Below are 12,563 nucleotides of genomic sequence, written 5' to 3' on the forward strand. Positions count from 1 at the left end.
GCCATTATTATTCTCTGTGCCTCAGTTCCCTCATCTGCAAAATGGGGATTGAGACCGAGTCCCACGTGGGGCAGTCTGATTACCGTTTATTTACCCCAGCGGTTAGAACAGTGCTTGGCACATAATAAGCACTTAACAAATGTCATTATTGTTGTTGTTATTGTGACCAGTCGTGGGGTCCGAGGTTGGTGGGGGGCCCGCGCAGCAGCGACTTGGGTCGCCCCCGGAGCGAGGAGCACGTGGCCCGGCTTCCAGGAAGCCACCCCCACTGTCAGGGCTCCCGATGACCTTGAGCCTGCGACAGCGGCTTGCCGTCATCATCAATCGTATTTATTGAGCGCTTACTGTGTGCAGAGCACTGTACTAAGCGCTTGGGAAGTACAAATTGGCAACATACAGACAGTCCCTACCCAACATTGGGCTCACAGTCTAAAAGGGGGAGACAGAGAACATAACCGAACATACTAACAAAATAAAATAGAATAGATGTGTACAAGTTAAATAAATAGAGTAATAAATATGTATATACATATATACAGGTGCTGTGGGGAAGGGAAGGAGGTAAGATGGGGGAGATGGAGAGGGGGACGAGGGTGAGAGGAAGGAAGGGGCTCAGTCTGGGAAGGCCTTCTGGAGGAGGTGAGCTCTCAGCAAGGCCTTGATTGACTCCAGGCTGACCCCGGCCCCTCCTAGGAACAAAGGTTCCCCGGAGCCGGTCTGTCACTCTGTCCCCTCATTTTGCCCGGGTGCTGAGAGCGACTGGACCTGAGCTCCTGGGTGCTATGGTGTTAAGTGCTTACTATGTGCCAAGAGCTTTCTAAACGCTGGGGTGGATACAAGGTAATCAGGTTGTCCCACGTGGGGCTCAGTCTTAATCCCCATTTTGCAGATGAGGCAGCTGAGGCCCAGTGGAGTGACTTGCCCAAAGTCACGCAGCCGATAAGCGGCAGAGCTGGGATGAGAATCCACAACGTTGGACTCCCAAGCCTTGTGACTTGCTTGTATCCACCCCAGCGCTTTGTACAGTGGCTGGCACATAGTAAGCGCTTAACACATACCATTGTTGTTATTACTAATCAATCAATCTTATTGAGCGCTTACTGTGTGCAGAGCACTGTACTAAGCGCTTGGGAAGTACAAGTTGGCAACATATAGAGACAGTCCCTACCCAACAGTGGGCACACAGTCTAAAAGGGGGAGACAGAGAACTAAACCAAACATACTAACAAAATAAAATAAATAGAATAGTTATGTACAAGTTAGAGTAATAAATATGTACCAACATATACAGGTGCTGTGGAGAAGGGAAGGAGGTAAAATGTGTGGGGGGGCGGGGGGGGTTTCCCTGCTTGTCTTGTCTGCTGGGTGATCTTGGGCAAGTTACTTTTATAATGACACTTATTAAGTGCTTACTATGTGCAAAGCACTGTTCTAAGCATTGGGGAGTTTACAAGGTGATCAGGTTGTCCCACGCGGGGCTCACAGTCTTAATCCCCATTTTACAGATGAGGTAACTGAGGCCCAGTGAAGTGACTTGCCCAAAGTCACACAGCTGACAAGTGGCGGAGCTGGGATTTGAACCCATGACCTCTGACTCCAAAGCCCGGGCTCTTTCCACTGAGCCATGCTGCTTCCCTTCTCCGGGCCTCAGTGACCTCATCTGTTAAAATGGGGATCGAGACTGTGAGCCCCACGTGGGGCAAGTAGTGTTTCCAACTCGATTTGCTTGTATCCACTCCAGTGCTTAGTACAGTGCCTGGCACATAGTAAGCACTTAGCAAATACCATTATTATTACTATGTTATAAATGCAGAATACTGGCTCCCGGGCATCCCCTGCCCTTAGTTTATTGTGTGCGCTGCTCTCTTTATAGCTATATTAGGGAGGCTGAGGCATGTTGAGGTCATAAATGGCTAGATGGGAGCACCATGGAGAGGGGAAGAGGAGCGTGTCAGCTCTGAAGCCTGTTGGAGAAACACCAGCCCTAAATAATGGTACTTAAGCGCTTACTAGGTGCCAAGCACTTGGGTAGATACAAGGTAATCAGGTTGTCCCAGGTGGTGCTCAGTCTTAATTGCCATTTTACAGATGAGTTAACTGGCACTAAGTGAAGTGGCTTGCCCAAGGTCGGACAGTGGCAGAGCTGGAATTAGAACCCACATCCTTTGACTCCCAAGCCCAGGCTCTTCAAGACTTTTATCCACAAGACTGTAAGCTCGTTGTGGGCAGGGAATGTGCTTACCAACTCCGTTATATTCTCAGCGCTGGGAGCGGTGCTTGGCACATAGTAAGTGCTTAACAAGTACCATTATTATTACTACTCTTCCAAGACCTTAGTACAGTGCTCTAAAAACAGCACTCAATAGGTGATTTTTTGGGGTGGTTGTGTCCAGTGACTTAAGAACTGTGGCCCACAAAGGGGACATCCTGAGTTACATTTGTAAGTCTGTGTTGAGCTCTTCTAGATTGAGGCCTACAGAAGTGTAAAAAGGCAGTTCCTCCCCTTGAAGACCTTGTATTCTGATGATCAAGACCAGCAGGCTTATTGAGTATATAGTTACTGTGAGTGGAATACACAGGTAGCTAAATCAGTGATAAGAATGCTGAGATAACTAGCAGGTGTGTGTGGGGTTTTTTTTTGTGACTAAAACAAGGCTCTGAAATGTAAAGAAGCAGCTTCTGTATTACATTTTGAAAGTCTTATCCTGGGTGACGGTTGGCCAGCCATTTGCTTGTACTGTTGACCAACACTGGTTACTCAATCCAACTGTCCCACTGCTTCTCAATTTTGTGAGCCTATGGACAAGCTACTAAATACATTCTGGGGTTCTGTTTGTGAAATATCTACCCTTCCCCTTAATATTTTCAGGAGAAACCCATGATTGTGCGTTCCCATGACTTTGGTAGGTATTTGGGGAACTTCCGATGAAGTCCTTCTGCAGTTTTCTTATTCAGAAATAGCCACTTCATTCAGTGGTATTGATTAAACACTTAACTGTGTAAAGAACTGTACTAAGATCCTGGGAATGTACAGTAGAGTTTGTAGTTGCCACTCATAACAGAGCCCATTCATTTCACTCCTCTAATGCCAACCTACTTACTGTACCTCAAACTTGTCTATCTTGCTGCCAACCTCTCGCCCACTTCCCGCCTCTGGCCAGGAAAGCCCTCCCTCTTCATATCTGACAAAGTTACTCTCCTGCTTCAAAGAGTGCTACATTTTGAAGGCCCATCTCCTCCAGGAGGCCTTCCTTGACTAAGCCCTCCTTTCCTCTTCTCCCACTCCTTTTTGCACTTGGATTTGCTCCAGTTATTCACCCTTTCCTCAGCCCCCACAGCACTTATGTGCATATCTGTAATTTATTTGTATTATCTGTCTCCCTCTCTAGGCTGCAAGCTCATTGTGAGCAGATAATGTGTGTTATACTCTAGTGCTTAGTACAGTGCTTTGCACACAGTAAGTGCTCAAATAGAATTGACAAGGAGCCTGTAATCTAGAGAGGGAGACATCCGTAGTGTGAATGGATATGTCCATAAGTGCTGTGGGGTGAGTATCGAGTGCTTAAAGGGTACCAATCCAAGTGCATAAGTGATGCACAAGGGAGGAGTAAATTTATTCAATGGTATTGAGCGCCTACTGTGTGCAGAGCACTGTACTAAGCACTTGGAAAGTACAATTTGGCAACAGATAGAGACAGTCCCTACCCAACAAGGGGCTCACTGTCTTGAAGCAGGGAGTAAATGTAGTGCTCTTTAACCTCATTGGCCTTGTAGGCTTCAGGTGTCAACCTCAGTTAAGGGCAAAAACCTGCCAAGTGCTAATTATCATTTCATTCCCTTTTACCTGCTCTGCCATCTTAATCAGCTGCTATTTTGGGGAGTGAATCTTGCTTCTTGGGTCTCCTACCTTGGTTTTGAGATGCTTTAGATGAGCACTTAAAACTTTGCTCCTAGAGGTCTTATGTTTATTTCTGATAACTTTTTGCTTTATAAACTGAAGTGCAGCCCTGAAAGCTATAACTTAGGCACCGTATCTTCTGAGCTTGTTTTATTATTGAATATGTAGCTTTCTCATCTTTAATATGGCTGACTTCAGAAGGCTCACTGATTCTTTAATTAAAAAAAGACTTTAAAATAAACATTTTCAAACTTGGCTTTAAAAATCTTTAAAGTGCTTTGTCACTGCCTCTAAATCAATGGAGCTAAACATCCAGTCCTGGACATGCAGGGACTACTATTGAATATTTTGGTGGAGGTAGAATTAGACAGCTACTAGATGGTTACAGGTAATTTGTCTTGATCATACTGCGTTCTAGAGAGAAACAGATGCCCCATTTATCTGAAATTTGTCTTAAGGATTTTGTTGAAGGCACACTGGTAGTACCAGGCATTAAACTCTTTTACCAATGTTCTGCTAACTCTCAGGGAGGTTCAACTCTCTTTAATAAAAAAAAAAAAAAATCAATTTGACTGGTCTAGTTCAAGGTGGATTGGCTCTACCAGTTCTGGCTTGGGAGATTTGGTCAGCCTGTGATAAGCTTTTCCCCATAAGGGCGAGAGAGATCATGTTCCTAGAAGCGTGTTATCATGGTCATACTTGCCATAACTTCAGTGCGACTGATATTGGTAAAATGTTGGCCACTTGGATGGGGTGGGGAACAGTGTTTTTAGCTGGTGACTGATGATGACCCAGCTATTTAATTATTGGTATTAAACTTGTTCTTTGTGCTTCACTATAATTGTTTTGCCCATATGAGACCCCCTTCCCATTCTCCCCCCCCCCTCCACCCACCGCATGCGCACACACTTAGATCATAAACTCCTTAAGGGCAGGCAGCCTGTTTTTCTTCTGCTCCATAAGTATCAATTCACAGTTCTGAATAGGTAGCTTTTGGCATTGGCAATGAGCAAACTAATATTATTATTCCTTTGTTTTTATGAAGCCCTTTTATTCTTCAAGCTTTCCCATTACTCTTCTAACTCTGGTCGTCATTGCATCCCTGTGAGATAGGGAAAGGCAGGAATTAGCCCAGTCTTACATATGAGGAAATGGAAGCATGTGGTGAGTTGCCCTAGATCTCGCAAGTAGGCTACTGGAGAAGCAGTGTAACCTAATGGAGAGAGCATGATCACAGGAGTCAGAAGGACCTGGGTTCTAATCCCAACTCTGCCAATTGCTTGTGGTGTGACCCTGGGCAAGTCACTTAATTTCTGTGCTCTGTTTCCTCATCTGTTAAATGCAGGTACCTGTTTTCCCCTCGTACTTAAACTGAGTCCCATGTGGGAGAGGAACTGTCCAACCTAATTAACTTGTACCTACCCTATCTACTGAGCCGTGCTGCTCCATAATGATTCTAAGTGTGAAGCCTGATTCTAAGTGTGTATTTGGGCAAGAGGGCAGTTATCCCTGGCCCCTTGAAATCTAAAATGGCATAGCAATACAAACTTGTCTTGGATCACATAAATGAATATTGACACTTACCATGCCTCTGTTTTAATTCCCCAAGGCAATCAAGTGGTGTAGCAGCTCAGGATGATGGACCATGCTAGGTCAGCTATCTCCAATTTGGTAAGTCAGAGCATGTGTGTTTATAATGTGCCTCTTTAAACCTTATAACAGTAGAATTGATGCACTCAAGTCTCTGACTAGAGTTGTCGGTCATAACAGGTCAGTTAACAGCCTTGTTGTTTGGTGGGAGAATAAATGGCACAGAACAGGTGGCCTTTGTTTAGGCTAAACCAATTCTAAGTTCCTGGAGGGCAGGGAACAGTCAGATCCCCTAGGTATGTATTGATCAAGTGCCTCATAGAATGTGCTGCTTATGGATAGTAGTTGTATGCCATTTTTCCATTTGGGCTGGTCTCTTCTGACCTACAATTCTTATTTACTTGTGTGTGTGTGTGTGTGTGTGTGTGTGTGTGTAGATTAATGCTGTGAATATGTAATAGTAATAAATAGTTGTCTTCAAAGCCAAATATTGGTCCTCCAACCTAGGCTTCCATAACACAATTGTGTAAAATGGCTGAAGTAGAGCCTTGTACATTTCCCAGTCTAGCTCGTGCAGTCTACTTAATTATTAACTCTGCTAAAAGCCCTTCTAGGTCACTTAGTGACCAGAAATTCAGACTCTGTCCTGAGAGATATTTACCAACAATTTCTCTAACTTGATAGCCTCTGCTAAAGATGGGTTTTCTTGGGTCACTAAGGTTCCCAGCCCAAACTTAAGATTCTCTCTTCCCTTCCACTCAAAACCTTCTTTACCTTATGGTCACTTCTTCCAAAAGATTGACAGTGATTACTAATCTTCCTCAAACCTTAGTTTGGCGGAGAGCCACTGTCATACACCCGTTTCAGCCTGGCTCGGCAAGTGGATGGAGACAGCAGTCATGTGGAAATGAAACTGGCTGCAGATGAGGAAGATGGGGTGGAAAACAGCTCAGGTGACCGAACCACTCGTGGTGTAAAACGGAAAAACATTCTTGGAAACATCTGTTTTGGAGTCATTGCTATTGCCATCTTCTTCTTGATTGGTAAGTGGAAGCGGGTGGCGTAAAGTGCAGCAGCTCTTATTCTCATGTTTTGTTTCAAGCACTAGAGTAGATACAAGTTAAATCAGGACCGTCCCTGTCCCACATGACTTTTGTCCTAACATGTCTGGGATCTCTATTTTTATCGGTGAACATCTTGGTTTATTAGCAATCTGCTTAGGGCAGGAGTTAAGGGTGGCATCTAAAATGGATGCCTGAAAAGAAGTCCTGTCAAATACAGATTCCCCTTACTAACCACATGATGCCCTGTGGTAGAACATGCCTACCAACTGTTATATCGTGCTTTCCGAAGCCCTTAGTTCGGTGCTCTGCAAACAGTAATTACTCAATAAATGCAGTTGTTTGGCTGGAGGTTCAAAAGCTAATGGAATGGAGAAATGGGACAGTTCCTACCACCTGCCATATGGACACTCAAAAAGGTGACTGTAAAGGTCTTCTCAGCCGGCCAAAGAGCCAGCTAAGCTCTCACTTGACAGTGACAACGTGATGTGTGGTCTTCAGAAACATACTTAACTGTAATAGTGTGTGCAGAGCACTGTACTAAGCACTTGGCAGAGAATAGTCTAACAGAGCCCGTTGTTGGGCAGGGACCGTCTCAATGTTGCCGGCTTGTACTTCCCAAGCGCTTAGTACAATGCTCTGCACACAATATTCACTCAGTGATTGAATGAATAAACATGTTCCCTGCTAAATCTAGAGGGGGAAACAAATGTTAATATAAACTACAGGTACGTACGAGTGCTGCGGCGCTGAGGGTGGGACGATGCAGGAGGGAGTGGGAGTATTGGAAAAGGGGGCTTTAGCTGAGGGGAGGCCTTGGATATGGTGGGGGTTTTTTTGGGGTTTGAGGGGGTAAATGGGGAGTGATCAGACAGGAAGGGGGAGGTAGATGCAGGATGTGGGAAAGGGTTCGGTGGTGAGATGAATTGGAGGTTCATGAACAGGTTGGCATTGGAGGAAGGAAGAGAACGTGCTGGCCAATGCAGGAATTAAAGATGGCATGGGAAAATGGGCAGACTCAGCATAAATGGTCAGAACTGGCAAGGGAATGGATGTGGAAATGTGCTTACACTCTGCTTAGAATAAAACTCAACCTTCAACTTCTTAACTTTAGGGTTTATGATTGGCTACCTGAGTTTCTGCAAGCAAGTGGACCCAAATGGTGGCTGTTCAAGTTATTCTGGTGAAGGATCAGAGAAAAGTGCAGCAGATGCTTCAGCAGAGCTTCCCTATGAAGAGCCAGCCGTGGCATTGCCACCTAGGTTATACTGGGGTGACCTGAAAGAAATACTGTCAAAGAAACTGAATGTTCAGCCCTTTCTCAACACGCTTACGTAAGCTTTTAGAGACTCAAAATAGAATTACTTAAAGAACTGGCATTGCTTCAAACCAAATGCATCTAAGGTTAGGGAAGAGGATTTCAATTCTTTAATTTTAACCAGATTCTAATAGTATTGGCAGTTACCCAGTATTTGGAGAATTGGGGTTGGATTTGATTATTTAAATGTCATCTCTACCAAATGCAGACTTTAAGCCCATTTGACTGTACAGTCTACTAAGTAGAATGAATAAACTCTAACACATCTGTAGGGTGGGTGGATGTCCACTTCTGGATTATTAATGATATCTTTAAATCACTGTGCTGAGCATTGAATTATACTTCATTATGACTTGTTTTCTGGCTGAGGTGGAATTTTGGATGCAATCAAGGAGCTAACTTTTCAAGTCGATTTCCTAAATGTCAGGGGGAGGTTCAGTACAGACATTTGAAGGAAATAAAGGGAGTGGTGGGAAGGCTTGCTTGCCTGGGTTCCTGGGGAAGAATAGGAAAAGCCCCTACTAGTGTAGGTCATAGAAACAGGGTGGCTGTCCCCTTAGCTATCAACTGTAGACACTTGTTAGTACTAAACAAGGTGAATGGAATGCAGAAGATAATGGAGAAACCATGGAAGTTTCCGAAAGGGGGTAGGAGTTTATTTGCTTAGTGGAGAGGAGGCTGGGGTTGTCTTAACTCAGTTGTCACTTTCAAATAGAGGACTGTTTTTTTTTTAAAAAAAAAAAAAAAAACACCCAAAAAACTGCAATTAAGGTCAAACTCTGACCTGAAGTGTTTGGGTTACAGCCCTAAATTAAAACTTGAACTTTGAGAGAAAAGGACAACTAAGCACCAACTTCAGTCATTTTGACAGTCTCTTATTAGATACAAAACTAGGCAAGTACCTCTGCGAAACTCCCATTTCTATTGAGTGGTCTGAATCTTAGATGAATTAGTTTTAATCCTAATGTTTAAGGAAAACACTGTATCAGAGCATTCTAAACCAGTTATACTCGCTAATTCACTTCAAAGCCCCATTTGAAGTCAGATTGGTCTCCCCACTCCTGGACTGTGAATTTGAAGGCAGGGATCTTGGACACTCCTTTTACTGCCCTTTCCCAAGCACTTAGTCCAGCAGGCAATCACTTAGTGTTGATTTGAAATCTAGATTTTCTTTAAGGGTTTGGATTTCCCTTCCAGAGAAATCTCAAGTATCCTTCACTTGAGGCCAGTTCTCAAGGTGAAAATCTTTGAAGTCAAATTGGTCTCCCCACTCCTGGACTGTGAATTTGAGGGCAGGAATCTTGGACACTCCTTCTACTGCCCTTTCCCAAGCACTTAGTCCAGCAGGCAATCGCTTAGTGTTGATTTGAAATCTAGATTTTCTTCAAGTGTTTGTATTTCCCTTCCAGAGAGATCTCTCTCAAGTATCCTTCACGTGAGGCCGGCTCTCAAGGCGATGAGAACCTTGGGCACTTCATTCGTAGTGAATTCACCAAATTTAAACTGGATAAAGTCTGGAGTGATGAACACTATGTTAAAGTTCAAGTTAAAGGCAGGTAGGTTAAGAATGGTATACTGGGTTTGGTCTAGAAGTCTCTCTTTCAAAAACACTAGACTCTTCTTTAAACCTCAATCCCTGAGATTTTTATAATACTACTGGATGAAACTGAAAATCTCCCTGCCCCTTGGAAGTAGCTGACTTCCATCCTTCTTGTATTCCTAGTGTTATACACTATTGAGGATATGATTATTTTTTCTGAAAAATCATTCAATTTTCAATCATTCAATCAGTCCATACCTTCTCTCCTCCCCCCCCCCCCCCCCCCCCCCATGATTACCTGGATGATTTTTCCCAACCCTGCCCCCCCAATAACCTAACCTACCCATTCCACTCTTCCAGTGACAACCTACTTTCTGTATGTTGATCTTGTCTATTCCACCATTGACCCCTTGTCCATGTTCTCCTTCAGGCCTGGAACTCGCTCCCCCTTCATTTAATAGTCCACTATTTTCCCCCCCACTTTTCAAACCCCACTACAATCACATCTCCAAAAGCCTTTCTCCTTCACCCACGCCGTCCACCCTCCCCTCTGTCAACTAAACTCGGCTGTCTATCCTTTAAGCACTTCGATACTCACCCTAGCCCTGCAATAAGTAGATATTCTTATGCTATTTCCCCTATCCCTAATATCTTTTAATATCTATCTCCCCCAGTAGACTGTAAACTCTGTGTAGGCGGGGATTGCCTCTGCCTACTGTTTTTTTTTTTGTACAATGCTGTGCATACAGTAAGCACTTAGACACCATTTACCTACTAAACTTATTGTTTTTTGGGAAGGGTTGCTCATCGGGCTTAATCTAAATATATTTTACTTTTAGTGGGGCTCAGAACTCAGTGACACTTGTGAATGCTGAAGGAAGGTATCAAGAATTGCTGGAGGAGCCTGAAGGTTATGTGGCCTACAGTGCAAATGCAACAGCTGTTGTAAGTGTTAAGCAGTCTGAACAAATGCCATCTTCACTATAGCTTGTGGTCCCATTGTTCGAGAATGCAATATTTCAAATACCTTCGCTGACAAAAAAAAAAAAAAATCAAAATCCTTGTTGGTTGAGGAGGCCAGTTGAGCCAGCTCTTTGTGGCAGGGATGACCATCACCAGCCAGGGTTTGTCTCAACAAGAAACTCATGTTTAAGGTTTTTCATAACAATGCCCCATTCAAGTGTGGCAGTATTCCTTGCCCCTGGGAAGTCTGTCACTTCCCAAGAAGTAGAACTGGCATCTCACATACTAGCGTGCCACCCCCTGGCTGCCATGGGCCACTTCCATGTCTCCAATTGCAAGCTGCTATCATACTGAAGTAGTTCTGCTTGCCAATAAACTTCAATCACTAATATAACACTTTCTATCCCAGGGTAAACCAGTTTATGCCAGTTATGGATCTAAAAGTGACTTTGCGCTTTTGAAGCAGAGAAATATTGCCATCAATGGATCAATAGTTATTGTCAAAGCTGGGGCCATCACTTTTGCTGAGAAGGTGAGTAGGCAAGCAGAGAGCACCCAGCCCCTCCTGGAGGTAACCATTTTTCCCCTCTGTGCTAAATGGCCTTGGAGAATGGCACATTCTTCTTTGTCGTAAGGAGGACTTAAGCAGTTTGAGGTTGCTCTGAATGATGCTATACTTCTCTAATGGCCAGTTCAGAGACTTTGAATGTGGAAAAATTCGGGATAACCAGCTGTAGACTTGCTTAGATCCCTCTTGCACACCCAAGCTGCCTCAAATGACAACGTTGACAAGTTCATTCATTTAATCGTATTTATTGAGCGCTTACTGTGTGCAGAGCACTGTACTAAGCGCTTGGGAAGTACAAGTTGGCAACATAGACGGTCCCTTCCCAACAGCAGGCTCACAGTCTAGAAGGGGGAGACAGACAACAAAACATATTAACAAAACAGAATAAATATGTACAAATTAGAGTAATAAGTACGTACAAACATACGGGTGCTGTCGGGGCTGGGGGGAAGGAGGTATGGTGGGGAGGAGGGGGAGAGGAAAGAGGGGGCTCAGTCTCGGAAGGCCTCCTGGAGGAGGTGAGCTCTCAGTAGGGCTTTGAAGGGAGGAAGAGAGCTAGCTTGGTGAATGTGCAGAGGGAGGGCATTCCAGGCCAGGGGGATGACGTGGGCTGGGGGTTGATGGCGGGACAGGCGAGAACGAGGCATGGTGAGGAGATTAGTGGCAGAGGAGCGGAGGGTGCGGGCTGGGCTGGAGAAGGAGAAGGGAGGTGAGGTAGGAGGGGGCGAGGGGATGGACCGCCCTGAAGCCGAGGGTGAGGAGTTTTTGCCTATGCGTAGGTTGATTGGTAGCCACCGGAGATTTTTGAGGAGGGGAGTGACATGCCCAGAGCGTTTCTGCACAAAGACGATCCAGGCAGCGGCGTGAAGTACGGATTGAAGTGGGGAAAGACAGGAGGATGGGAGATTGGAGAGGAGGCTGATGCACTAATCCAGTCAGGATAGGATGAGCGATTGAACGAGCAGGATAGCAGTTTAGATGGAGAGGAAAGGGCGGATCTTGGCAATGTTGTGGAGGTGAGACCGGCAGGTTTTGGTGATGGATTGGATGTGAGGGGTGAATGAGAGCAGTCAAGGACGACACCAAGGTTGCAGGCTTGTGAGACAGGAAGGATGGAAGTGCCGTCAACAGTGATGGGAAAGTCAGGGAGAGGGCAGGGTTTGGGAGGGAAGATAAGGAGTTCAGTCTTGGACATGTTGAGATTTAGATGGCCGACAGACATCCAGATGGAGATGTCCTGAAGGCAGGAGGAGATGCAAGCCTGGAGGGAGGGAGAGAAAGCAGGGGCGGAGATGTAGATTTGGGTGTCATCAGCTTAGAGATGATAGTTGAAGCCGTGGGAGCAAATGAGTTCATCAAGGGAGTGAATGTAGATTGAGAACAGAAGGGGACCAAGAACTGACCCTGGAAGAACCCCCACAGTAAGGGGATGGGAGGGGGAGGAGAAGCCCGCAAAAGAGACTGAGAAAGAACGGCCAGAGAGATGAGGAGAACCAGGAGAGGACAGAGTCTGTGAAGCCAAGGTTGGATAGCGTGTTGAGAAGAAGGGGGTGGTCCACAGTTTTGAAGGCAGCTGAGAGGTCGAGGAGGATTAGGACAGAGTAGGAGCCGTTGGATTTGGCAAG

The 12,563-nt window shown here is 45.1% G+C and overlaps 1 protein-coding gene across 2 annotated transcripts in view; it reads left to right on the forward strand.

The window, feature by feature from the left end:
- The window catches only part of TFRC (transferrin receptor), a 33,170-nt gene that overhangs the window by 2,147 nt on the left and 18,460 nt on the right, over positions 1 to 12,563 (forward strand). Inside the window, exons 1-7 of one of the 2 annotated variants that reach the window (XM_038745985.1) lie at positions 1,021 to 1,039; positions 5,508 to 5,569; positions 6,321 to 6,531; positions 7,664 to 7,883; positions 9,277 to 9,423; positions 10,247 to 10,352; positions 10,780 to 10,902. In XM_038745985.1, coding sequence (XP_038601913.1) covers positions 5,534 to 5,569; positions 6,321 to 6,531; positions 7,664 to 7,883; positions 9,277 to 9,423; positions 10,247 to 10,352; positions 10,780 to 10,902 — 843 coding nt within the window. In that variant the 5' untranslated portion in view covers positions 1,021 to 1,039; positions 5,508 to 5,533. Of the gene's footprint in view, positions 1 to 1,020; positions 1,040 to 5,507; positions 5,570 to 6,320; positions 6,532 to 7,663; positions 7,884 to 9,276; positions 9,424 to 10,246; positions 10,353 to 10,779; positions 10,903 to 12,563 lie in introns of those variants that run through there. The other variant, XM_038745905.1, reaches the window with a different exon arrangement.

The sequence above is a fragment of the Tachyglossus aculeatus genome, chromosome 1 (genome assembly GCF_015852505.1).
Source record: "Tachyglossus aculeatus isolate mTacAcu1 chromosome 1, mTacAcu1.pri, whole genome shotgun sequence".
Taxonomy (NCBI): Eukaryota; Metazoa; Chordata; class Mammalia; order Monotremata; family Tachyglossidae; genus Tachyglossus; species Tachyglossus aculeatus.